General features: G+C 41.5%; 1 protein-coding gene and 1 pseudogene across 1 annotated transcript in view; both read left to right on the top strand.

Annotated features, from left to right (window-relative positions):
• Window positions 1–21661, top strand: part of Sgpp2 (sphingosine-1-phosphate phosphatase 2) — a 111335-nt gene extending 89674 nt beyond the window's left edge. Inside the window, exon 6 of the mRNA XM_026390424.1 lies at window positions 21110–21661. Within this exon, the coding sequence (XP_026246209.1) occupies window positions 21110–21661 (552 nt within the window). The remainder of the gene's footprint in view (window positions 1–21109) is intronic.
• On the top strand, window positions 19680–19868 carry LOC113183912 (small nuclear ribonucleoprotein G pseudogene; annotated as a pseudogene).
• Window positions 21662–24924: the final 3263 nt, after the last annotated feature.

The raw sequence follows: 24924 nt of genomic DNA on the forward strand, positions 1-24924 counted from the left end.
AGTGTGTGGCAGTTTCATTGAAGGGTGAAATTTTTCTATAAAATCTACAATCCTATGCTTCTCTTGATGGAAAAAAGCACTGTCTTCAAAATCAGTGAATTTAATTTTTGTAAAATGAACCTGACCTCTCATTGGTTTGTATCATACTTAATTAAACTGCTAAGATCAGAATATTATATATACTTCATCTTAGCCAAAACATAATATTTACATCATTTCTAAAAAGATTCACTTCTTTGGCTCCTTGCAAAACTATATACACACATTTCTGCCCTAGTGCTCAATTCAGGAAAATATTGGCGTGTACTTGTGGTTATTTGTGTTTTTTTTTTTTTTTCTTTTTTTTGGTGCTGGGGATGGCACTGAAGACCTTGCATATGCCAGGTCAGTATTCTCCTACTGAGCCACATCCCCAGCCTTTTAACGGTTTTTGTTTGTTTGTTTGCTTGCTTGCTTGCTTGCTTTTTGCTTTGCTTTGTTTTTTAAGGTTTGTTTTGCTTTGTTTTATGTTTGAGACAGGGCATTGCTAAGTTGCTGAGACTGGCCTTGAACTTGTGATCCTCCTGCCTCAGCCTCCAGAGTTGCTGGGATTGCAGGTGTGCACTACTGTGCCTGGCTGGTCTTTGTTTCTTTTAATGTTAAACACAAATATTTCTATTTCAGTCAGTACATTAAGGAACACTTAAGAGATTTACAAAGTCCCTTAAGTCATATTGCATTTTAGTGTATCCATCTCACTTATTAGGAATAAGCACAAGCTATGACATAGGTATATATATGACTGGTTATATTTATGTCTGTTTGTCCCAGGAGACTGTGTGTCATTTGAAAGTAAGAATCTTTTTTTTTTTTTTTAACCTCTCTATACCCACCTGGTCCCCGCGGTTCCCAGCAGGTTGCCCGGCTGTAAGAGCACAATAAATGTTGAGTGGATTGCAATCAATATTATCTGTCAGCTGTTGATAAATCTATTTTCCCCTCTCATTTCTCTGCACTTTATTGAGTGAGTTTCGACAACATTTAGCCACTAGTCTGAAGATCACATTCGCCATGGGATACCAAGAAAGATCATATATCTAATATTTTTTTCAACACTAGTTTGTTTCTCCTGTGAGAAGAAATTTTAACTTGTGAAACATGGGATGGGAAGTGTCATCTAACAGCAGAAAATGTGCAAGCATGAAACTCAGTCGTGCTGATAAGACCCCAAGAGTAGAGTGTGGCAGCTACTGTTAGATAAGAAGCGATCTTGGAACTGGGGGTCAAGCCGCAGGGGACTTTGGAGTTCCTAGGAGAGAGGGGACTCCTGGTGAGAGTTTCCCGAGACACGCTGCTCCATGCTTTCCCTTTAAAAAATGGGATCCTGGTCTGCTCTATTGTTTTTTCTTTTTTTCTTTTTATTGTTGGTCTTTCAAAACATTACATAGTTCTTAATACATCATATTTCACAATTTGATTCAAGTGGGTTATGAACTCCCAATTTTACCCCATATACAGATTGCTGTATCACATCAGTTACCCTTCCATTGATTGACAAATTGCCTTTCTAGTGTCTGATGTATTCTGCTGTCTGTCCTATTCTCTACTATCCCCCCTCCCCTCCCCTCCCCTCCCCTCCCCTTTTCTCTCTCTACCCCTTCTACTGTAAATCATTTCTTCGATTTGTATTATCTTGTCTTACCCCTCCTTTCCTCTTATATGTCATTTTGTATAACCCTGAGGATCGCCTTCCATTTCCATGCGGTTTCCCTTCTCACTCCCTTACCCTCCCACCTGTCATCCCTGTTTAATGTAAATCTTCTTCTCCAGCTCTTCGTCCCTACCCTGTCCTTGTTTACTCCCCTTATATCAAAGGGGTCATTTGGTATTTGTTTTTTAAAGATTGACTAGCTTCACTTAGCATAATCTGCTCTAATGCCATCCATTTCCCTCCAAATTCTATGATTTTGTCATTTTTTAATGCAGAGTAATACTCCATTGTGCAAGTGTACAGATAAACAGACAATTCAGAGACAGGGTAGCCAAACATGTTAATGAATAGAAAAAAATTGCTCAACTGCACTAATAATCCAAAATTAAAATTAAATGAGTTTTATTTTACATCCATAGATGAACAAAAATTAAAAAGACTGAAAACAAATCTAGCTGATATGTGCAGAAGGAAAAAATGATGTTCATTGTCGTCAGGAGAGTACATTGTAAGGCACACTTTAAGAGCAGTGTAATAGCACCTAGTAAATAGAAAATGTGGTTAATCTTTAAACTAGGAGATATATATCTAGAAGAAACAGGCATATACATGAGGAGATACAAGTATGTTATTGTAGCATTGCTTATAATAATGGTAGATCCCATTCATAATCATGGGAACAACCCCCATTCATACATTGAGGAATTATTATGCAATATTAATGTGAAAACAACTAGAAGTATTCTTTATATAAAATGGTATCATCTTGAAAATATATTAAGTGAAGTTATCCAATCCCCAGAAAACAAATGCCAAATGTTTTCTCTGATATAAGGAGGCTGATTCATAGTGAGATAGGGAGTGGGGGCATGGGAGGAATAGACAAATTCTAGATAGGGAAGAGAGGAGGGAGGGAAAGGGAGGAGGCAGGGGATTAGCAAGGATGGTGGAATGTGATTGACATCATTATCCAAAGTACATGTATGAAGACACGAATTGGGTGTCAACCTACTTTATATACAAACAGAGATATGAAAAATTGTGGTATATATTGTAATAAGAATTGTAATGCAAAAAAACAAGTACATGTATGAAGACATGAAATGGCATGAACATACTTTATACAAAGATATGAAAAATTGTGCTCTATATGTGTAATAAGAATTGTAATGCATTCTGCTGTCATGTATTTAATAAAAAAAAGGAAAGGAAAATATGTTAAAAAAAAAATGGGATCCTGATGTGGCCAGGGATGGAGAAGGAAGTTCCACAATCCGCTGTGGACTTAAAAATGTCATGGACACAGGCCCTGCTACCTGGTTCTTGGAGCTGGGTGTGTAAGATAATATATTGTACTAGAGGATGCTGTATTTTTTTTTTTTTATTAGAGGACAAGAAACCTGGGGTTCAATCCTAGGGTCCCTGGCTTTTGGTTCAAAATAAGAAATCTTTTAAAACTTTAGAAAATTTATGTTGATGTACAGCACATGTTGAAAAAGCATACGAATTATAAATGTGCTGTTCCATTAATTTTCAAGAGAGTGAATGCACACAGTCAGCAGAACCCACGTTAGGAAACAGAACATCTTCACACCTGGGCAGCCCTCTCGCGCCCTCCACCCTGCATCTCCCTGAAGGTACCCACTCCCCAGATCTCTGGCACCACTGATAAGTTGGATTTCAGGTAAATAGAATCCTATAGTGGGCTTTCTTCTGCACTGGGCTTCTTTGAGTTCCTGTTATGTTTATGAAATTCACCCGGATTGGTAGATGCAACTTATTTAACCTTTATGGTATAATATGCAATCATGTGACTACCCCAGCCTTTGTTCCTTCTGTGCATAGTCTGGGTCATTTCCAGTTGGAGGATATGATAAGCAGTGATGCTCTGCACTCTGCTTTTTATGCTTTTTAGAGCAAAGTGTATGTCGTACTCTTGAGTGTGAATGTAGAATGCGTCATAGGCTTATAGATGATCAGCTTTTGTGTCTCCCACTGCGTTTTTCCAAGAACGGCGCCACTTTACACTCTCACCCGTAAGGTGAGGGATTGCCCGGTCTCCACATTCCTGTCTTCCCTTCTTAACGGCGCTCATCTTAGTCATTCCAGCGGGTATCTCAGTATTGCATTCGGTTTTGATCTCTGAAAAATGACATTCAGCCCCCTTTTATGTGTCTATTGGCCACTTAGATGTCCTCTTTTTGGAGTCCTTATTTGTCTTTTACGAAATTTTTTACCGAACTGTTGATCATTTTCTTACTGAGTCCTTGGTGAGTCGTACTGTGAGTCTCTTTTCCCACTCTGTGGCTTTCCTCTTCATTCCTTTGGTAGTATCTTTTTTCTTTTTCTTTTGGGTAGTCCTGGGGATTCGACCCAGGGGTGCTCAGTACTGAGCTACCTCCCCAGATCTTTTTATTTTTATTTTTTTATTTTGAGACAGGTTCTCACTAAGTTGCTAAGGCTGACCTCAAACTTGTGCTCCTCCTTGCCTCGGCCTCCCGAGTGTCACTGTGTTTCAGACATGGACCACCAAACCTGGCTTTTGGTCGTGTATTTCGGTGAACACGTATTTTTTACTTTAATGTGATCTAATTTATCAATCTTCACCTTATGGTTACAACTTTTTGTGTCCTATTTAAGATATTTTTTCTTACCACAAGTTCATGAAGATTCTTTTGTTTTATATTTGAGAATTTTTAATACTTTTCTTACTTACATCTACAATCTCCGTGGAATTAATTTTGTGATTTATTTTTGTTCAGTATGAATACACAATTTACAAGGCACCATCATTGAAAAGATCATCCTTTATCCACTTATTGAAGCATCAACATGGCCACGAGTCAAATGTCTGTTTATTCTCTCTCTAGACCTTCTGTACCTATTCATGCTATTAGTACTGTCCTCTTTACTGGAACCTCATAATAAATATTGATGTCAGGCAGAGAAGATATCTTCAACTTTGTTCTTTAAAATTACCTTTGCTATTCTTGGCTCTTTGTACTTCCACATAAATTTTGGACTCTTCTTGTCATTTTCCCTAATGCCAGATGGTTATGGATTACATTGAATCTGCAGACCAGGATGAGAGAATTGGCAGCTTTTGCAATACTGAGTATTCTAGCACATGGGTGTAGGACATTCCTTTATGTATATCTTTGGATTTTCTCAGTCTGCTGAGTAGAGGTCTTGCATACCATGTGCCATTGAACATATTTGGTCTACTAGGTTCCTTTCTAAGTTAACAACAACGCCAGGAGGAAGGTTCTATTTTTACTCCATCTGTAAAAGGCATAGAAAGGTGAAGCAGACTGCCCAAGGTTGTGTCTTTGATGAGGGAGTTTCAACTCAGACTCGAAACAAAGCCTCTGACTTCAGAATCCAGGCCTGGTTTTGTTTTGTTTGAAATGGGGTCTCAGGACATTGCCAGCTGGTCTTGAACTCCTGGGCTCAAGTGATCCTCCTGCCTCAGCCTCCCAAGTAACAGGACTGCAGGGACCTGCCACTGTGCCTCACTTTCTCCCTGCCTCTCCTGACCGTTCACACTATGACTCCATCATGTTCAGACGCTTTCAGCAGCAAACAGTGAACACACACTGAATGTCCATCAGTCAGATCTAATTAAAGGAAGTTTTGTATTTCCATACAGTAGCATGATATTATAAAACCCTTACAAAATTCTCTGCAGCTGGGGATGTAGCTCAGTTGAGAGAACACTTGCCTGGCATGTGTGAGGGCCTGAATTCAATCCCTAGAACTGTGGAACAAATCAATATATATATAAAAATTTATATGTATACACATAGATACGTACATGTGTACATATATGTATATATCATGAAAAGACGTCTAGGATATGTCGTTAAGGAAAAAAAGCCAGTTCCAGAAGACCTAGTACAGTGTGGTACCACTGGTGCACAGGGTGGGAGCCTAGCTACAGACAAAGGGCTTGGAGGTACCTTTTTTTCTAATATGATATTTATTTTCCTCATTGACATAGTGGGTATTTTCTTAATTTAAATTAAATTCATTTCTAAATTGATTCTGAAATGCATTTTAAAAGTGAACCTGACATTAAAATAAGGAAGCTATTTTTGTTCAATAGACTATGTTTTATTCTTCCTCTACCCAAGTATATTCTTGATAAGTAACAGCCAACTGAAGATAAAAGCCTGAGAGCTATTGAGTGTGTGGATCCTTATTTGAACTCTATTATTATTTCCAGGTGTATGGATTCTTATTTGAACTCTATTATTATTATTTATCCTGGTTTCCTAGGAGAAAAGGAAGAGTTTAGACGAAAAATAACTCTTCTCGCATTTCTTAGATTATTTCCTTGTTCTGTGTCTCTCTCCTTCCTTCCTTCCTTTCTTTCACATCACATAATACTTTTTGTCAATCAAACAAATACATAAGTCCCAAAGAGCTTATCTCTTTGTCCTTTTATGGTTTTGGATCAATTTTAAAACTTGCAAACCCTTGATTTAAAAATTCCCCTAGTTATTGTAACTCTCTGGGTCAAATTCAATTGAAAAAGGCAACCAAGTTCTCAACAGAATTAATATCCAACCCACCCTTCTCTGCAGTGCTGTTTCAAGATGAACAATTTATCTTAAATGTGTGGAGAAGCTGATCTGGGTCAAGTCACCTGTGGAGAAAAATCACAGTATTCAGCCAGTCACCAAAGGGCAAATGTGTGGTTTACCCATCACACCATCAAATGCCTGAGAAATGGCCTCGTTACCAAAATATGTCCTGCTGCTGATCTGAGGAACGCAAATTGGGGTAGAGTAGACACGTCGAAAAGGAAGGAGCTGGCTTGTCTCTATGCTCTGGAAATCAGCTCAAGGTCTAGAACTTCATTTTAATAGCAAAACACTGCCGAGGTCTAGATCTACATCTCTGTGGGAATGCTCCTTAAACCTGCTCACTTGGGCAAGGAATCAACGCTTCACATACCACATGTTTAAATGCATATTGGGTTTCCTGTGAGTGCAGTGACTTGATGTTTTTAAAACCTTAACACCTGCACAGGCCTTTCACGTGCACAGGCCTGTGGCGTTGTTTGGTTTCCACACCACACACCTGAGCTCTCTCCACATTTGTGAAAACACCCAAGCACCTGCTGCATGGTGGATTTGCTTCCCCACTATCACAAAGCTCAATGCCTTCACCTTCTTGGCCCTTGATGCATGCTTCATGACAGGGAAGCGACAATCTCTATAACTGAGATGGCCCAGCCTCATCAGAAAACTTCCATGTTTGACTTCTCAGAAGAGCCTTCAAAGCAAGACCAGTATCTTAAAAATCTCCAGTTCCTAGGATGGAGAAAGGCTGTGCATGTTCCTCAGGGAGGTCTGTTTCACCCAGGGAGCCAGGCTGCCAAGGTGCCAGCCAGCCTTCCCCAGGAGCAGCCACAAAGGACAGATAGATTTGCTTCTCCTCTAAATGTGAGCACCCGAGTCATGGGTCTACAAAAGCCTCTCCAGATAGTCCTTTTGCACCTCTCTGTGCACAGATATTTTTATGTCAGAATATCAGTCTAGGCCTTTCAAAGACTTCAATATCACTGTCAAGTGCATTAATATAACTTAGGGGCTTGCATTCATTTATATGTATCACAAAAAGCACACTGGCAGCTCAGATATGCCACTTAGCATGAAGACCCCATGCTAGCCTCTGTGATTTAGCTGCTCACAAATGTGTGTGACCATGACAGGTGACCTCAGAGTCACTTGAGAATTTGTTAGAAATTCAGACTCTCAGGCCCCACCCAGACCTACCAGAGCTCTCATTCTCAAATGCTTCCTGGTGGATTTGAATGCAAGATAGCAGTTTGAAAAGCACTGAAATAGTCGATGCCCATCTCCCAGCAAATACAGTGATGCTGCCAATTAAATTTCAACCTGCATGGGCCTGTTTAACAATTATATGACATTGAACATGACTGTCTTCTGTTCTCTGGTTGCCCTGAGGCCCCTCTGCCCACCCAGACTTGAGAAAAATCACTTGGATGTTTGACAGGGTCTTTTGTGTCTGCTAGCCATCGCCCCTTCCCCATCCTGATCATTCTGCTTAGCACTTGTCCAAAACAATGTTATAACTTGCCTGCGAGCTTGTTTGATCTAACCTCATAATCCTGCTGACCTGCCAAACCCTGTGACTCACCCTCGATACCGCTGTTCGTTTTAATGTGAATTATGGGTGGGGAAATTTTATTTGTTTCATAAAGATCTGCCGTTTGGACTTGTTAGATTCTGGGAAGGCAAGACAAACAAGCGATCATTTCCTAAATCATGCTGTATAAGGGGGAAAGTCTAGAAATACACAGTATACCCAAATATCTTTCTAGTTAATTTTGATATTATGAAAAGCATACAGTAATACCTTATAATATTGTTATGCTTGAATTCAGGACCCCCAAAAGACCACCAGAGACCCAAGATCGATGTAAGCAGCAAAAAGGTGTTTATTGGGAGCTAGCTGGGTCCTCCGCACGGACACAGCAACTGGTGATGCTGAGAGGCCCGAGCCCAGGGTTTGCAGCAGTTTTATACATTCTTTGGAGAAGGCAGGGACTTCACATACATCATAGCGTCTCTTAGCAAATCATCACACACCGCAGGAAAATCAAATAACAACTCTAAAACATGATTAGCACATTCACTGGCGGGAACAAGTTGGGTAGGGGTGATTGGTTACTACAAGAGGGGGATTCATGAGAACTGATTGGTTTAAGCCAAGAGGGGTGTTCCTGCTGAACTTCGTGGTTTCCCAACACCATAAACTACTGGGAGGGTCATCTGGCATCCCAAGTATTTCCCTGTCTCGTGCTGATTGGTGGCTGCTAGGGGATTGGAATGGGTCCCCACCTAACCTGACTGAGTCAGGGACACCTGGTGCAGCAGATCTCTCCTGTTATTTGTAGATAAACCACTTAGCAGGGTGGGAATGTGCCTAGGAGTGCTCTGTGGGTCTTTCCAAGGACAAAGGCCATGTCCCTTCCTTGAACAGGCTTTGCTCTGAGGTAGAGGCTGGTTTTTCAATATCATCACCTTAAACATAATATCTGCTGCCTGCCCTATACTTTTTTAGCACACCAATGTCTTACAAAAAAAAAAAAAGATTAAAATTGCAATTGTTTTCACATGGGATATGCACATTTAATCATCCAAGAGAATTTTCTTTCCTTTACAAACATTTAGTCATCTGAATAAACATTAAATGGTTATGTACTTCCAGGAGTATTATTATTATTATTATTATTTTAATGTTCTTGCAGTTCTAGGGATCAACTGAACTCAGGGTCTCACACATGCCAGGCAAGTACTTTACTGCTGAGCTCCATTCCCACCCCTTTTTATTTTGTCTTGGAAACAGGAGTCACTAAGTTGCCTACGGTGGCCTTCAACTCAGCCTCCTGAGTAGCCATGATTATAGGCTGGAGCCACCAGACCTAGCTTAGTGTGTAATTTTTGAATGGTCAAATTACAAGTCTCTTCCAACTATAAAATAAATATGTGTTCAAAGTTTCATTTAACCTGGGTGTGGTGGTGCAAGCCTGTAATCCTGGCTACTCAGGAGGCTGAGGCAGGAGGATTACAAGTTCAAGCTCTACCTGGGCAACTTAGCAAGACCCTACCTCAAAATAAAAAGTAAAAAGTTCTGTGGATGTAGTTCCTGGTGTGTGCAAGGCTCTGGGTTTCATCCCTAATGCTGCAAAAACAAACAAAACCACTTATTTGGCTCATTAATTATTGAAGGTGCCAATGAGATTTAATGAAGGAACAGTAAATCTTTATAAACAAAATATATATGTATTTTTTAGTAGTGGGGATTGAACCCAGAGATGCTTTACTACTGAGCTACATCCCCAGTCCTTTTTTTTTTTTTTTTTTTTTTTTTTGAGACAGGGTCTTGCTAAGTTGCTGTAGCTGGCCTTGAACTTCTGATCTTCTAGCCTCTGCCTCCAGACACGTGTGTGCCAGGGCCTGGCTTGTATGGAAACTTTAATAAAGAAATATTACAGGGCTGGGGATGTGGCTCAAGCTGTAGCGCGCTCGCCTGGCATGCGTGCGGCCCGGGTTCGATCCTCAGCACCACATACAAACAACGATGTTGTATCCGCCGAGAAATGGAAAATAAATATTAAAAAATTCTCTCTCTCTCTCTCTCTAAAAAAAAAAAGAAATATTACATTAAGATTGCTGGCTTATGTACAAAATGAGCTCTATGCCCAAGGGTTACTATTCTATAGAACAAAAAATGTACTTTGGAAGCATCATTATGACAATGGCAAGTACCTGCCTCTCAATCAGACAAAACCCAACTGGTGAACCTATCACTTCACTAAGTCTGAGAACTTGAAACAATAGTAAACAGTGAGTGGAGTCAAGTTCTCTCCCTTCTATAATCCTTAGGTGGCCTTTGCTCCCATATGACATTGAAATGACTATTTTCCCTCATGTCCTTGTTTTATATAATTTTTTCTTAACACACTTTAAAAAATTTTTTTTTTTGTCCAAAATGTCAACATAATTTCTCCTAAACCTTTACATACACTCACTTTCAAGGTGGGCATTTATTCTATAACTGCAGAAAGTAAAAGCTGGCTTACTTTTTATACCTTATAGAGTTACTCCAATTTTTAAAAGTGTTTTTTTTTTCCAAAGTCTTCTGTCCTAGCACCATAAATTTGCATGCCTAGTGATCCTTAGTCTTTTGAGTTTGCAACAACCTTGGGACATCTTAGGTGCCTTTGAGGACAGTCGTGACATTCAAAGCAAGAGCTTCAGTGACAGTGTCCACTCAAAGACCCATTAACATCATCAGAATCTGTTGCTTGCCCTCATACCATGTGTCCTGGACTCGGCTACCTGCTTTTGACTGATTTCTGTGGACATCAATGCGCTTCAGTAGGAAATTAATATTTTTGAACTTATGCATTCACTTTTTATTCCCTATACAAATGCTAATTGCATAACTTGCAGGTTTCTCTCTGTAATCATTCATATTCATATTCATGAACAACGTTGCCCCTCGCCTGCTATTTGGCTTCTGTTGAATATCATCAGCACTATTCTCAGAAATCTCATTAATTGTTAGCTAACATAGAAAAGAATAAATATTCTGAGTCTGTTAACTAGGAAACATTGATTGACCTATAACTGAAATGATTTTTTTGAATAACAGCAGGGTTTGGGTTTGGGTTTGCGTTAGCTTGTTTCAATGTCAGCGTCTGCCTGCATTCAAAACGCTCATGGTATCTGCAAAGAAGTGGGTCTTGGCTTTTACTCAGCTCCTGGCTTCAGCTCGCTCTGTGAGCAGCCAAGGGCAGAGAAGGCCCTTCACATTCGCAGCAGGGGACCGGGCGGAGGGGAAGATGCCAGAATCATAGAGTTCTCAGCATAAATAGTTCTAAGATCTGAATGCATTCTTTCCTAACAATTGAATGAAAGGGTTTGTTCTGTCCCCTTCTTTCTTTCTAGCCCGCTAACCTTGCCTGTGTTGGCCTGCTCAATAGCATTCTTCAGTGAAGATGTTTGGAGATAGAATGTAAATTGGTCGCAGTAAACTGCATATGGGAATGTGACATTGGATCAGAATTCGTAAATGTGGAGAGTTCTCAGGGCCGGGCCTTCCACTTGAAATTTCTAGAGACATTTACCAAAAGGAGGAATGTTTTATTTGGCTAGGGATAAAAACATTCTATTTGATATGTTTTTATAAGCATTCACGAAGATGTGTTCTGCCACTGGTTTAGCTCTCAGCCTTCTCTTCTGAACACTTTAGGTTGCCTGTCCCTATTATTGTCATCTATAGTGAAATATGATAAAGCTCAAGTTTTCATCTAAATGCCAAGTTTTATAACTGAAAGTGAGAATAGGTATAACAATCAAATGGATTTAAGTTCGTTCGCATTTTAATTTTGGAAAATGTTGGTTACATGCAATGATTTTTTTTGGTCTCAAAGACTTTAATAGGCTGCTTTTAAACTTTGGATGGTAGATTGAATCAGAAGTTGATTGTATACGGGGAAAAAGTGGGAGTTCATAACCCACTTGAATCAAACCGTGTATATGATGTAATGTTTTGAACAACCAATAATAATAATAAAAAAAAGTTGATTGTATTTCAAACCTCGAGATCTGCCTTTATTTTTAATGTTGCTTAGATCAGGAGGGATAGTATGTTGATTTTCATTTAGATTCTTGGACACATTTCTTTTTTGGCATGATGCGAAAGTTGTAAGCATCAGTTAACTATTTCTACTTTAGTCTATTTTGAAATATTCTAATTTCAACATCCTGATTTTTTTCTCCTTGGCTGTATTTTTTACTGTAATAAAAATAGCAGGCAATGAGTGTAGGAAATATGAAGAATGTTGCACATAGAGCCTAGAGAAGATGAGGGTCACCTGTGACATTCCCATGAAGCAAAAACTATTAACATTTTTGTTCATTTCCTTCTGACATTTTATCTATGCATGCAGGTATTTATTTATATGAAATTGGGATCAGTCTTTGTGTTCTGCTTGATACATCTCACTTAGGATTAATTTGAGGCCATTAAAAAATGAGGTTGCAGAAATATATATTTTCATATGGAAAATGTTCCTGCTACATTATTCAATGGGAAAGCAGTATGCATTTTTATCTTGCTTTTGGTGTAAGCAACGTAATGTGTTTGATTTATTTTTTTTCAGATTTGTCTTATTATTATATATTCTCCATTCTTTCCCCTGTTTTTGCTTGCTTTGCGTTTTCTAATTTTTCTGTAATGGAGCATGTGTTACTTTTTGGATTTAATTGTCATAAGTTAAAATAATCCAACAAGAATCATCCCTATACACAGAACTTTGTGAGTAGTTTTATTATCTTCTTGAATTATTTTCATAGAATAAATTCCTGGGACTGAAACTGCTGGATCTAATGTTTGAATATTTTGTATACTTTGTAGTTTAATCATCTTCCTCCATGGAAAGGAATTTAAAGGTTTTTTATTTTTTTTTTTATAAGAAAAGAATATTTATTTTGCCTCTCTTACCTGCATGTCTTCTTGTTATCAAGCTTTTTGCCCCATTATCTTTTTTTTTCACTTAAAATTCTTTTTTGTTCTTTTTAGTTCTATAAGACAGTAGAGTATATTTTGACTTATCGTACACACACGGGGTATAACGTCCCATTTTTGTGGTTGTACATGACGTGAACTTACGCTGGTTGCACATTCATATGTGAACATAGGAAAGTAACGTCCAATTCATTCTACTGTCTTTCCCATTCTGCCCCATTATCTTTTACCTTTTCGCTTTTTATATTTTCTTCTGGATATTTTATTTCTCCCTCTAAACCATGTGCACTGGCCTTTCTCTTGATCCACCCCTGGATCCACCTGTTGGTACACGCTGGCTGGCTTCCCCCATTTGTCCTTTGTTCTCTGTCCCCTGTCATCTGCCCTCCCGCTTGCCTTTGCTGGACTTCAGAACTATAAGCTGCTTTTCCCTGTGGATCCACTTACTGTGCCAAATATGGTGCAGTTCCAGAGAAATCACCTCCTGATTATTGAGTTTGTAAAAATCAAAATAGCAGATCCAATTTAGAGATGGACATCTTGGGAGTTTTTTTAGTTTCTGTGAATTTAGTAAAACAACAACAATAACAACAACAACAACAAAAACTAATGTGAAAAGTTGTTTTTAATTTTTTGAGCCATTTGCAGTCTATTTTAGAAGTGGTTTAGAATAATTTTATTTAAAAAATGTAGAGCCTCCTAGTTAGAAATCTCCTTCGTATGGTTCAAGTATTTTCCTTACAAAAATACTTAAATATCTTTATTACAAATCACCTTTTATGGCTGAAAACCCGAGCACATAGTTAGAAGAAAGAGTTTAGAAACCTACTCTAGCAGCCATGTTCACTAAAATTATTTTTGCCTCCAATGCTGGGGCTGTGGACCAAAATAGTCCAGCCTCCTGATGGATTGAAGATGAACAGAATTAGTTCACAAAGAATATTCCAACCAGATGTCAGGGAATTTGGTAACCACAATTACAAAGGCAGACCAAGGAAAGAAGGGCAAAATTATTTTTATATGTTGAAAAAATGGGTACCAAATATCATAGATATTCAGTATAAGAGAAGGGAATTACATTCTCCCAGTCACTACAACCGAATGTCTACTATACATTTGAGGAATGATGTGGAGTTGTAAGGGACCCTGGCCTGCATACTGGACTGGATTCATCATCAACCTGGAGGAGAGTGTGGAAACCCGTAACTGCTGCAAGGGGCAAGATGAAGGCACCTTGGCAAGTGATATTAAGCAGGTCTGTCCAGGTGCAGTTCAGGGAAAGCGAGGGAGAGGGGGGATCCCAACAGTGAGGATTCTGAAGATATCTTAGAAAGAACTAGCTTTTGAGCTGAGCCTTAGAGGAACCGACAAGGTAGAGACAGAGGAAGAGTGTTATACCCGAAAAGAATGTGAAACTCTGATGGTAACAGTGTACCAGGCACATTCGAGAAAAGCAAGTAGACCTATCTGGGTGGAGCAGAAAGTTCAAATGGAAAATCAATGAGAGGAAAATCCCGCGATGACAGGTTAACTAAACCCTTATCCTCAGGATTCTACCAACCTCTGGACTCTAATTTTGTTTTGTTTTTTGGTTTGTTTGTTTATACTTAGACTCACTGTATCTGAATTACCTTGTACCTTGGAGTGTTAAATCGCAGAGGCTGGGTCACACATTGGGTCAGAATTGGCATCAGTACACCGACTTCATTTCCGTGATTCAGGACAGCTGAGAACATCGACTATGGAGACAGGCATGAGGGCTCTGACCTGGGAATTGGCAGACAGAGCAGAGATGAAGGGCCCAGACTCTGGGGAGCAGAAGTGGGCACTCAGGGGTGAGGGCAGATTGGGGGAGCTTCCGCACGAAGGAGGGACCTGTGGAACCCAGTGACCAGTGGTTGAGGGCTAAGAGGCAGGAGTGACCCGATAGCACTCTGAGGTCTGAGCCTCTGCCATCAGTCAGACTGGGGACATCATCGGATGAGGGGGTGGAGCTGTGGCTCAGTGGGAGAGAGCTTAGCTAACAGGCCCAAGGCCCCAGGTGCCATCTCTAACTCTCCCACTCCCTCCAAGAAAGGTACAATGAATTCTCTGAGCCACCACAGAATCACCCTGAGCTCTGGAGATCTTCAGAAATTGTACACACAATATTTCTGGAGTTTTCCATGCAAGTCTCGCCTGTGTTCATGACTTAGATGGTCCCACCTGCCCTCTGATGTCATGGTGTTGGGGTGGTTGCTGGATCCCTTGCTCTCTGGTGAGGTTGTGACCTCCAGCACCTTGATGTTGCCCACGGTCCTCTATGTGCCTTTGAAACAACTTGATATGAGCAAAACTGACCCGCCAGAGGCTGTAGGGGATCCTGTCGCTGCTCTGCATCTGGGCCCCTGCCAGGCACCTGAGCCTGAGCCCTTCCCTGCTGGTCCCTATGATACCATCATGGCTTCAGCTGCCCACCAAGCGAAGCAGCTGTGTCCCATGACTGACTCAGCTTCAGGGGCATCTCGAGGGACACCGATGTTCTGGCTTTCCACTGCCAGGAGGTTCCATAATGTCTGGCATTGTCACTGTGCACACATGGGGTACGAGGAAGGATGGATTCTTCCATTTGGAGGTCCCTCTACCAGAGGAGTCTCAAAACAACATTCTTCAGTTCTGTGTTTTATAGATCAGTCAAAATAACTCTTTCACCCTCTCTGAATTCCTCGGGTCTCAGACCTGAGTTGAGTGCATGGAGACATCTGAGCAGCAGAATTTTCTCTCCCCTGTGGGAGGAGAGAGGCTTGTTCCCCGTGTTGCACGCACTATGGCTGGCTCTGCCTCCTTCGAAATCAGTGTCCCTTCAAACATACGCAAAGCGCTCTCAGTCCCCAGCTGGTGACGTTTTATCAGGCCCTGCTACGCAGAGGGTGCACCGAGGCTCCCGAGATCCCTTCTCCTGCAGGGTTGGAGAGGAGAGTCCTGTTTGGAGAAGGAGAGGTAGAATTTTATTTCACTTATGTTTTATTTTCTTCAGTCTTTTTGGTACTGGGGATTGAAACCAGGGCTTTTGAAACACATGATATGAGCAAAATTGACCCGCCAGAGGCTGTAGGGGATTCTGCCGCTGCTCAGCATCCGGGGCCCCTGGATTTTGACTGATCTATAAAACACAGAACTGAGGGGTACTGAGCTGTACCCATCACCCCTTTTTATTGTGAGACAGGGTCTCAATAAGTTACCAAGATTGGCCTTGAACTTGCAATCCTCCTGCCTTAGCTTCCTGAGAAGCTGGGATTACTGGTGTGTACCACCTTACCCACTGATTTTATTTTTATAAAGTTTCTGACTGCTACTTCAGTAGCATTAAAATTCTGTTCTTTAGATTCATTTCACAGGGTGACAAGGCTTTTTTTAACTTATTACTTTATCATAACATTAAAGTGTTTACATAGTTTTTTTTTTCCCTCTTGGTACTGGGAATTGAACCCAGGGGTGCGCTACCACTGACCTTCATCCCCAGCCTGTTTTTAATTCTTTATTTGGAGACAGCTTATCTTTCCAGGCTGTTCTTGAACTTGCCTCAGCCTCTTGAGTCCCTGGGAGTTCCGATGTGCACCTCTGCACCTGGCTTCACCTATATTTTTAAAGAAGGTAACACAACCACTTGATAAAAAATTCAAAGGTTGGCGGTATCTTGTGAAAAGCCTCCTTCCCAGCCATCCAAGGAAACCTCTTTGTGTATTCAAGTGCAAATGCGTCTATAACTTCCCTCAGCTTTTTTCAATGAAAATGATAATGTACTATCCATACTTCCTGCATCTTGCCTTTTAAAAATCATCTGAGTGTCCTTTTTCTTTTTAGAGCATAGTATTCCATGCTGTGAATACACCACCCTTAAATTTAACCGTCCTTCTATAGATGGAACGTGTTAATACAAACAGTATTGCTATGATACTTGTTATATACAAACCGTGTCTTCTTATTACAAACAGTATTTAGTATTACAACGGATAACGGGGAAATGTCCCATTTCAGCCATGGGCAGTTGTATCACTAAGATCGAGACCCAGAGTAAGATTGAGGGTCAGAGGATAAACAGATGAGTAATTTTTAAAGCTATCAACAAGTTCATCCTCATAAAGCACGCACCATTTTATAGACAAGTGATTAATGAACACACAGTTTCATTAACAAAATGCTAGCTCCTGGATTCTGTTCAGCAGGGATAGGTGTTCCCAGCATAGTTTGTGTGGAAGAGGGGGATGGGACACGGGCATGCTGGGAGCTCCAGGTGTCCAGAGCTGCTTGACCAAACACAGCAGTGGGGACTCCATTGTGTCATTCAGTGCAACAGAAGAGCCCACCAGCTTTGTAATTTTCATTTATTTGTTTGAAATGGGTTTTTAATTTTAGAATAACATTTTTAACATGTGTATTTTAAAATTGACTTTTGGCATAGAGGTCTATGAAGTTTAACACATATATTATTGCCATCACCACCACAGTACAGAACAGTTGCATCACCCCAAAGCTGATGCATATCACCCCTTTGAAGCCACATCTAAGAACATCTAGACCCCCTGGGCAATCCCTGATCCATTCTCTATCATTATGGTTTTGTCTTTTAGAGATGATATATAAATAGAACTGCTCAGTATGTGACCCCTGGGTCTTGGCTTTTTCTGCTCAGCATAACTTGCTTGAAGCTTCACCAGAGCTGTCGCACACATTAGTAGTTTGATGTTTTGCATTGCTCAGAAGTATTCCACTGTATGCATATACCACAGCTTATCTACCCACTCGCCCACAGAATGGCATGGGTTGTTTCTATTTGGGAGTGATTATTAACAGAACTTCTATAAACATGCATTTACCAACTTTTGTGGGAACATAAACTTTAATTTACCCTCAGTGTAGTTCAATTTTCATGTGTTTTATGAGTAAGTGCAGGGATATTTTTAAATATCTGAGAGACATTTACATTTCCTTTTTCATAAACTGCTCCTTTCTGTCACCATTTTTTGCAGGAAGAGGACTTAGGTGATTTTTATATTCGACAAGTTGGTTTGGGGAGCTGACAGGTCATCCATGCGGACTTATTTAGCATTTAAGTTTAAAATGCAGGGCTAAACTGGGCACTGGGGTGGCCGCCAGTAATCTCAGCAACGAGAGGCTGAGGCAGGAGGATCTCAAATTCAAGCCAGCCTCAGCAATCGAGTGAGGTCCTAAGCAATTTAGTGAGACCCTGTTTCAAAATAAAAAATAAAAAAGAGCTGGGGATGTGGCTTAGTGGGTTCAATCCCTGGTACTAAAAAGAAGAAAAAAAGAAAAAAGAAAAAAACAAGGCAGGATTAGAATTAGAGACACCCAAAGATAGACTTGAGAGTCGCGGTGATAAAGAATGGAGAGGTGAGTGCATGGACCTGCATAAGCTCTTCAAGAGAGAAAACATACGAGGCTTGAAGATAGAATCTGGAAATGCCCACGTTCAGGATGTGGACAGAAGAGCTGAAAGAGGAAGCCAAGAGTGAGACTTCAGAGGTCGGAGAGAGCCAGGAGAGGCAGAGTGAAATAAATGTCTAAGTCAAGGACCGCAATCCACAGGACACAGTGTTCAGAGGTTGAGAGAACATCGATGCCCACGAATCCTGGCTGAAAGCCCCGACGTCACTCTGACTGGACTGGGAGGCCATGTGACCACCTGCCCACTGCTCTGTGATTGGTGGTGTGGAGCACCAGTGGCCTCCCAGGTCACCATGCTCCAATCCCATGGTTTCCAGAACCTCCTGGATCCCCACAGAGAAATCCAAAGTTGTTGGGAGGAAGACATAGGTGCCCAAGAAACAACCAACAAATACATAGAAGGTGGCCTTTGAGAGGCGGCATCTAGAAGCTTAGACAGCAGCCACGTGCCGTTGGGAAACTGGAGGCACCATGTAGATGGGAGGTGCGAGACTCCCCCCCCACCACCCCAGGAGGTGGCCTTCCCATCTGTCCTCCCTGCAGCCAAGACAGTCTTTTGAAAGTGAAAATCTAGTTCTGTTGTCACCCAGCAAGCGCTGCACATGGCTAGCAAGGTGTTGTCCTTGTGAAGTGCATGGGACGGTAGGCTCCTGCCGGCGCTTACTCTCCTGTCCTTCCCCGAGAGACCATCAGGATCCACAGGCTGTCCCGTTGCCCCCCTAGGTAACAGTGACTGGTTGTGCACCAGACTGCAAGCTGCGTGGGTGGGGATTGTATTTACTTAGTTCACTCAGCATTCTCTAGTGTCCTGTCTAGCATACAGTAGGCACTCATATGTGGCTTTGACAGAATGGATGGATGCTCACTAATCTATGAAATGTGCTGCAGTCTCAGTGTTTATTTCTAAGACCCAATTCTCTCCCAGGGTTTACCCACATCAGGTGGCGTTTTATAGGCAATCAGCAAAAATAAAATAATATGAGGCTTATTTTTTTTGCTCTCCCTCACTTTGATCTTTGAGGACATAGTGTTCACCTTCTTTTCTCTGCCCTCCCATCCATTCTACCTTGTGAGGGCACAGCTGTGAGATCCTCACCAGGCACTAAATGCCAGCACTTTAACTTCAGGCTTCCCAGCCATCAGAAGTGCAAGAAATAAAATGTTAAGCCAGGCAAGATGGTGCCCACCTGTAATCCAACTTGGGAGGCTAAGGCAGGCTGAGGCTAGTTTCAGGTCCACCTGGGCAACCTAGCAAGACCATGTCTCAAATAAAAAATAAAAAAAGGATTAGGATGTAACTCAGTGGTAGAGTTATTCCTGGGTTCAATCCCCAATAATACACACACACACACACACACACACACACACACAGAATGAAGTTACTAGAAAAAAATGAGCCTGCCGTTTCAAAGCATCTCTGGGCTTACAGAGTAGACAACATGAGCCAAGCTCACCCTCTCAAGCTGAAAGAATTATGGACAAGAAGTTATCACTGAAATTAAGTGGTCACAGACATGTCCATGGGACATTGCAGGGATTTCACCCCTTTATGAATCTCCTGATAGATGAGCATGTGGAGATGGCAACTCGTGGGCAACAGAACAATACTGGAATGGTGGTCACGTAGGGAAATGGTGTGATCACGTTTGAAGCCTTGGAATGAGTATAAATAATGGTTATCCAGCAGAGAAATCTATGTCCCCTCTCCTGAGGGCCTGTTTAACTATGACATAAAAATCAGACCATGTACATTTTCATATTAAACTTTTTGTTAAATAAACTTTTTAGTAGTAAAATTTAAAAAGCCATGCTTAGAATTCTAATACTAATATATCTGTGTCTATCCATCTAACCCATATCTATGAAAATAAAGTTGGAGGAAATATACCAAAGCATAGATCGTGCTTAATTTCAGTGGCACAACCACGGATCTATTTTTCTTATGCTTTTCAAAGATTTCCAGATTTTCTACAATGCATGTGTATTGCTTTCTGGTGTTTTCCAGATTTTCCAGTGTGTTAGGAAACATGTTTTAAATGTTTCAGTTGTAAACTTCCAAAATAATCCACATGAAATCTGAGACAAAACCATAGCAAGCTGTCAGTTCTCTGACTTAACTGTGTTGGTCTATTGATTGATTCCATGAAGACTTCATCTTCTAATAAATTTTGCAGTGAGAAAACTAAAGGAAGAAGAAAAGGTGTGACATCAAGAAATTCATGATATTTTAAGAGGGTAAGGAAGGGAGGAGGAAAGGAAAGAAAGAAATGTTCTTCAATCTAAAATGTCCTAAAGAATGGGATTAGGGAGAACATGGTACAGCAGCTCAATGAAATTGTATGCATGCTGTTTGACACTGGGTCTCTGAAGACAGAGCGGTGGTCCAAGTCCAGCAAGGTGAGCTTGGACTCCACCATTTCCAAAGAGACTTCTCAATCCACCTGCACATATGACATGCCACCCCTGCTGCTTGAAGATGCTATGCTCTGCTTGCTGTCAGTGTGGCTTCCCCAGAAGCTACCTGCCCCCTCCAGCCAGCCTGCAGTCACAACCCTGCCTGCCCCCAAGGATGGCAGCCTCTTGAAGACCATGACAATATTTATGATATAAGTTTTGGAATACTTTTAAGATTCAAGTAACAAACAAGACTAAAAGAACCATGAGATTATAGGCCTTTATTAGGGACGACAAAATTAGTTCTAAAATGCAGAGAAAAAAAATGGAAGAAAATATGTAACATGAATAACATGGTTATGTGCACTTCTTCCTATTTTTGTTCTTTGAGCATGTACTGTGAAAGGTAACAGTGCAGAAATTGTATTTTCAATATCAAATCAATCATCTTGGGCTCAAAATTAGAGCTGTACCCAAGGAAGCACTCACCGTTGTTCTCTCTCCTCGCAGGATGTGCTGGGTGGCGTCCTGATCACCGTGTTCCTCATTGTCCTCACCTACCCTGCCTGGACCCTCATCGACTGCCTGGACTCGGCCAGCCCCCTTTTCCCCGTGTGCGTCCTGGTGGTGCCGTTCTTCTTGTGCTACAATTACCCTGTGTCTGATTACTACAGCCCGACCCGGGCGGACACCACCACCATTCTGGCTGCAGGGGCCGGGGTGGCCATAGGGTTCTGGATCAATCATTTCTTCCAGCTCGTGTCCAAGCCCGCGGAATCGCTCCCTGTCATTCAGAACATTCCACCGCTCACCACTGACATGTTAGTTTTGGGTCTGACCAAATTTATTGTGGGAATTGTGTTGATCCTCTTGGTGCGTCAACTTGTACAAAATCTCTCCCTGCAAGTATTGTACTCGTGGTTCAAGGTGGTCACCAGGAACAAGGAGGCCAGGCGGAGACTGGAGATTGAAGTGCCTTACAAGTTTGTCACCTACACGTCGGTTGGCATCTGTGCTACCACCTTTGTGCCAATGCTGCACAGGTTTTTGGGATTGCTCTGAGCCTCAAACAGTTGAAAACTAGCCCACTGGACATGAGAGCCAAGACTCAGGAAAGTTGTTGGGTGGGCAATCTTGACCACTTGTTTTTCTCTGATACAGCTTAAGTCACACATCTGTGCTGCTGATACCAGATAAATGCTGCTGCGGTGGAACTGATGCTCCCATTAGTCTGTAAGGATTGTGCTACAGCCAACCCAAGCGGAAAACCATAACTGAATTCTTCAAGAACATCCCTCCCCTTTCTGTTACATGGACTTTGGACCTGGTCCTGGGCGGGCAGGAGTTGTGGCCTTGCTGAGGAATGTGTACAAATCTCAGTGGGCTCTGGAGAGCCAACAGAGTTGGAGGATGTGGAGGTAGAACATGTCTTTTTAGCTATGACCTTGACCAGCACTGAATCTCATTTCCAAATTTGGAGCTTTGGTCTTGGAGAAAGGATGGTGCCATGCACAACCACATTCCTCGGACAAGACAACTTCCTTGTGTGATGGTCAAGTTAGATTACGACCATGGGAATAAAGCTTCCTGGGAGGAGATGAAGGGTGCCCGCAGAGCTATGAGGCCACGGGAAGAGCCTGCTTTCCTCATGAGGCCTAGTCTCCTCCAGGTTCATGTGGAAATGAGGATCTGCTCTTCCTTGACCATACAATTTGCAGGGTCCCAGCTTCCAGTACTATACTCTTGTGACCCACAGAATGACTGGCCGCTGCCACCTCATCACACGTTGACTTGACTGGGACATGCTGAGGTTCCTGCTCTCTCCTGCCTCAGTCTTTGATGTCGTCAGCAGTGTGGGCTTTCATGTAAACTTGGAAGTTACTGGCATCTGCCTATGAAAGTGCATCAACAGAAGAATGGATGAACCTTAATCCTTTGACTCCAAGGGGATAGGCTTCTGTGATATTGCCTGATGGTGACAGGGCTTCCTGACATTTCTCCTCCATTTCACACTGACTTTCTGTAGTTCTGCTTTCTCATCCACTAGATAGAATCTCTCTATCTTCCCACTTCTTAACTCTTGGCAATTTTAAGGTCACTAATGGCAAGAACAACTTCAGCTTCTCTTCAGAAAACAAGCAAATCAAATAGAAGATCCACTAAACCTAGGGTGAGCTCTGCTTAGCCTCAGGAAGGTGATCATATGCATACACGAGATTTTCCTCTTCAGTTCTTAAACGTAAAGAATAGGTACCAACAACTTTCTCAAATGTTACTATAAATATGTAGTTAACAAACTCTCTTTTGGGGAATAGTCCCTAATCCACAGAAGCCAATGTTTTATGCTCCTAAGATATCATTACTATGTACGCATTTTGGGAAAAAAATTATCTTCCTTAAAATTTGCAGAGGCTCAGTTAAAACTGAAACCCACGTTTCTCCTGATTTCAAATATGTTCCATGGCCTTAATGTTGGGATGATCTTAGACTTAGTGCTTCAATTTTTCAAGAACAATTTTTAGCAAAACATACCATTTTAACTGAAAATTCTTTTCACACTTATCATAGTTAGAAGGTAGGGATCAAAAGGGATCTATCACTTGCACCACATGATTGGGGGGGAGACCCCTAGCTTGCAGGCCCTCCTGCCTAGGGCTGCCTCTTTAGTGCAGTGGCTGTTGGTTTGATAAGGCCCTTTCCCATACTTCTGTCCCTACCAAAAGCTAAACCAGTTTGCAATACTGGATCTTATTTACAGAAAATGATTTTATTTGGTGTGTCTGAAGTCAGGTGACAAAAGGATCAGCTTTGCCCACTTGTAATTTTGGAAAAGAGAGGCTGTAACTAGTGTCATAGCAGTAGGTGTGAACATTCACATATAAATTTTTTTTTTACAGTTCTCCCTTTTAAGTCCCAAAATAGGAAGGTTAAGCCATTATATGGATGTATTCAAAGCTATATTTACAGAATTTGAGTGGAAGATGAATGTATTAGCCATGGAACATTAAAGAAGGATGTCATGATTGGCCACTTTTTAAAATATCTGATCACAGCAACGGGAGAATAAGGGTATGTTGGTGAGGCCAAGCATATATAGTTTGAGGGACTTCTGGTCTATGGCCTAGAATCAGGCAGAAACCGATTGAAAAAATGTCATTTCTTGATTCAAACGCTACCTTGCCGTCCCTCTTCCATGCATCTCTCATACAGAACTTCCCGCTACTTACACCACCACCACCACCACCACACCTCCCACAAAGTGTTCTCCTTCAGGGAGCTGGGCCGGGGTCTCCTTTCATGAAGTGTGCATTTCCTCTCTGGGGGAAGACTGCCCCCTGCTGGTTTGGCTTTAGTCTTGGTCCAAAGCCCCTCTCTTGATCTGGAATTTCAGAGATTAAGACTGTAAATCCAGCTTCCCACAATGTGTCCAATGTAAGCCTACATGGCCCAGCCAACCTTGATGCCAAGCCCCCAGGGAGCCAGATAGAATGACACACCCTTTTCCTGATTGTCCCCATGCCACCCCCAGCTCACTGTCACTATGGTCTGTGGTGTTCATCCTTTAACCTTCATTCTGTTTCATGACAGTTTTGCTCAAATCTGCATCATAACAACACATGGAGGCGGGGCATAGAAGAGACCCCTGGACTAAAGGGGACTTCAATGACAGAGGATGAAATTGCTCCAGCACATGCTCAATTGTTCACTGAAACATGGCATTTTCTTGCCCAAATAGACAACTCATGCTCCCCAAGTGTAATCAAAGCATGTGGTGTTTCAGAACCATGTGTTCCAGGTTTCTATTTTGGAAGCCTTCAGCTGTCTTGCTTATGTACGGTATGTAAATTTATTCTTTTTAAAATAAATCATTTTTGTTTGATTCTGACTTCTTATTAAATGCTTCAAAAGTCAATGTTCTGTTCCTTTGGATTTTTTCCCCCTTACCCTGGATCGTTTTTCTGAGTTCACTGGACCTGAGTTGGAAAAAGGGGATAAAGATAAGTGGCAAGTTGCATGATTCTGTTATCATGATTCAATCACATGCAAATACCACTAAGCCCCATAGCGGTCACGCATGATTAGTGGAAATATTACACTGGCATGCTTAAGTGCCCACCTCTATGTCCTTTTACTGTAAATGAGATAAATTTCACTCTGTGTTGGAAGGTGTGTTAGAGCTGCTGCTGGTAAGGTGAGTGCACTATCTGCTAAACCAAAGTAACAACTGCAACTATGTGGTCTGCCTCCAAGTACCCCGGTTTGCTAATTTGAAATGGTATGAGAAGTTGACACTTATATTTGCAAGAGCAGTCTAGGAGTCTCTT

Source organism: Urocitellus parryii, chromosome 1 (genome assembly GCF_045843805.1).
Source record: "Urocitellus parryii isolate mUroPar1 chromosome 1, mUroPar1.hap1, whole genome shotgun sequence".
Taxonomy (NCBI): Eukaryota; Metazoa; Chordata; class Mammalia; order Rodentia; family Sciuridae; genus Urocitellus; species Urocitellus parryii.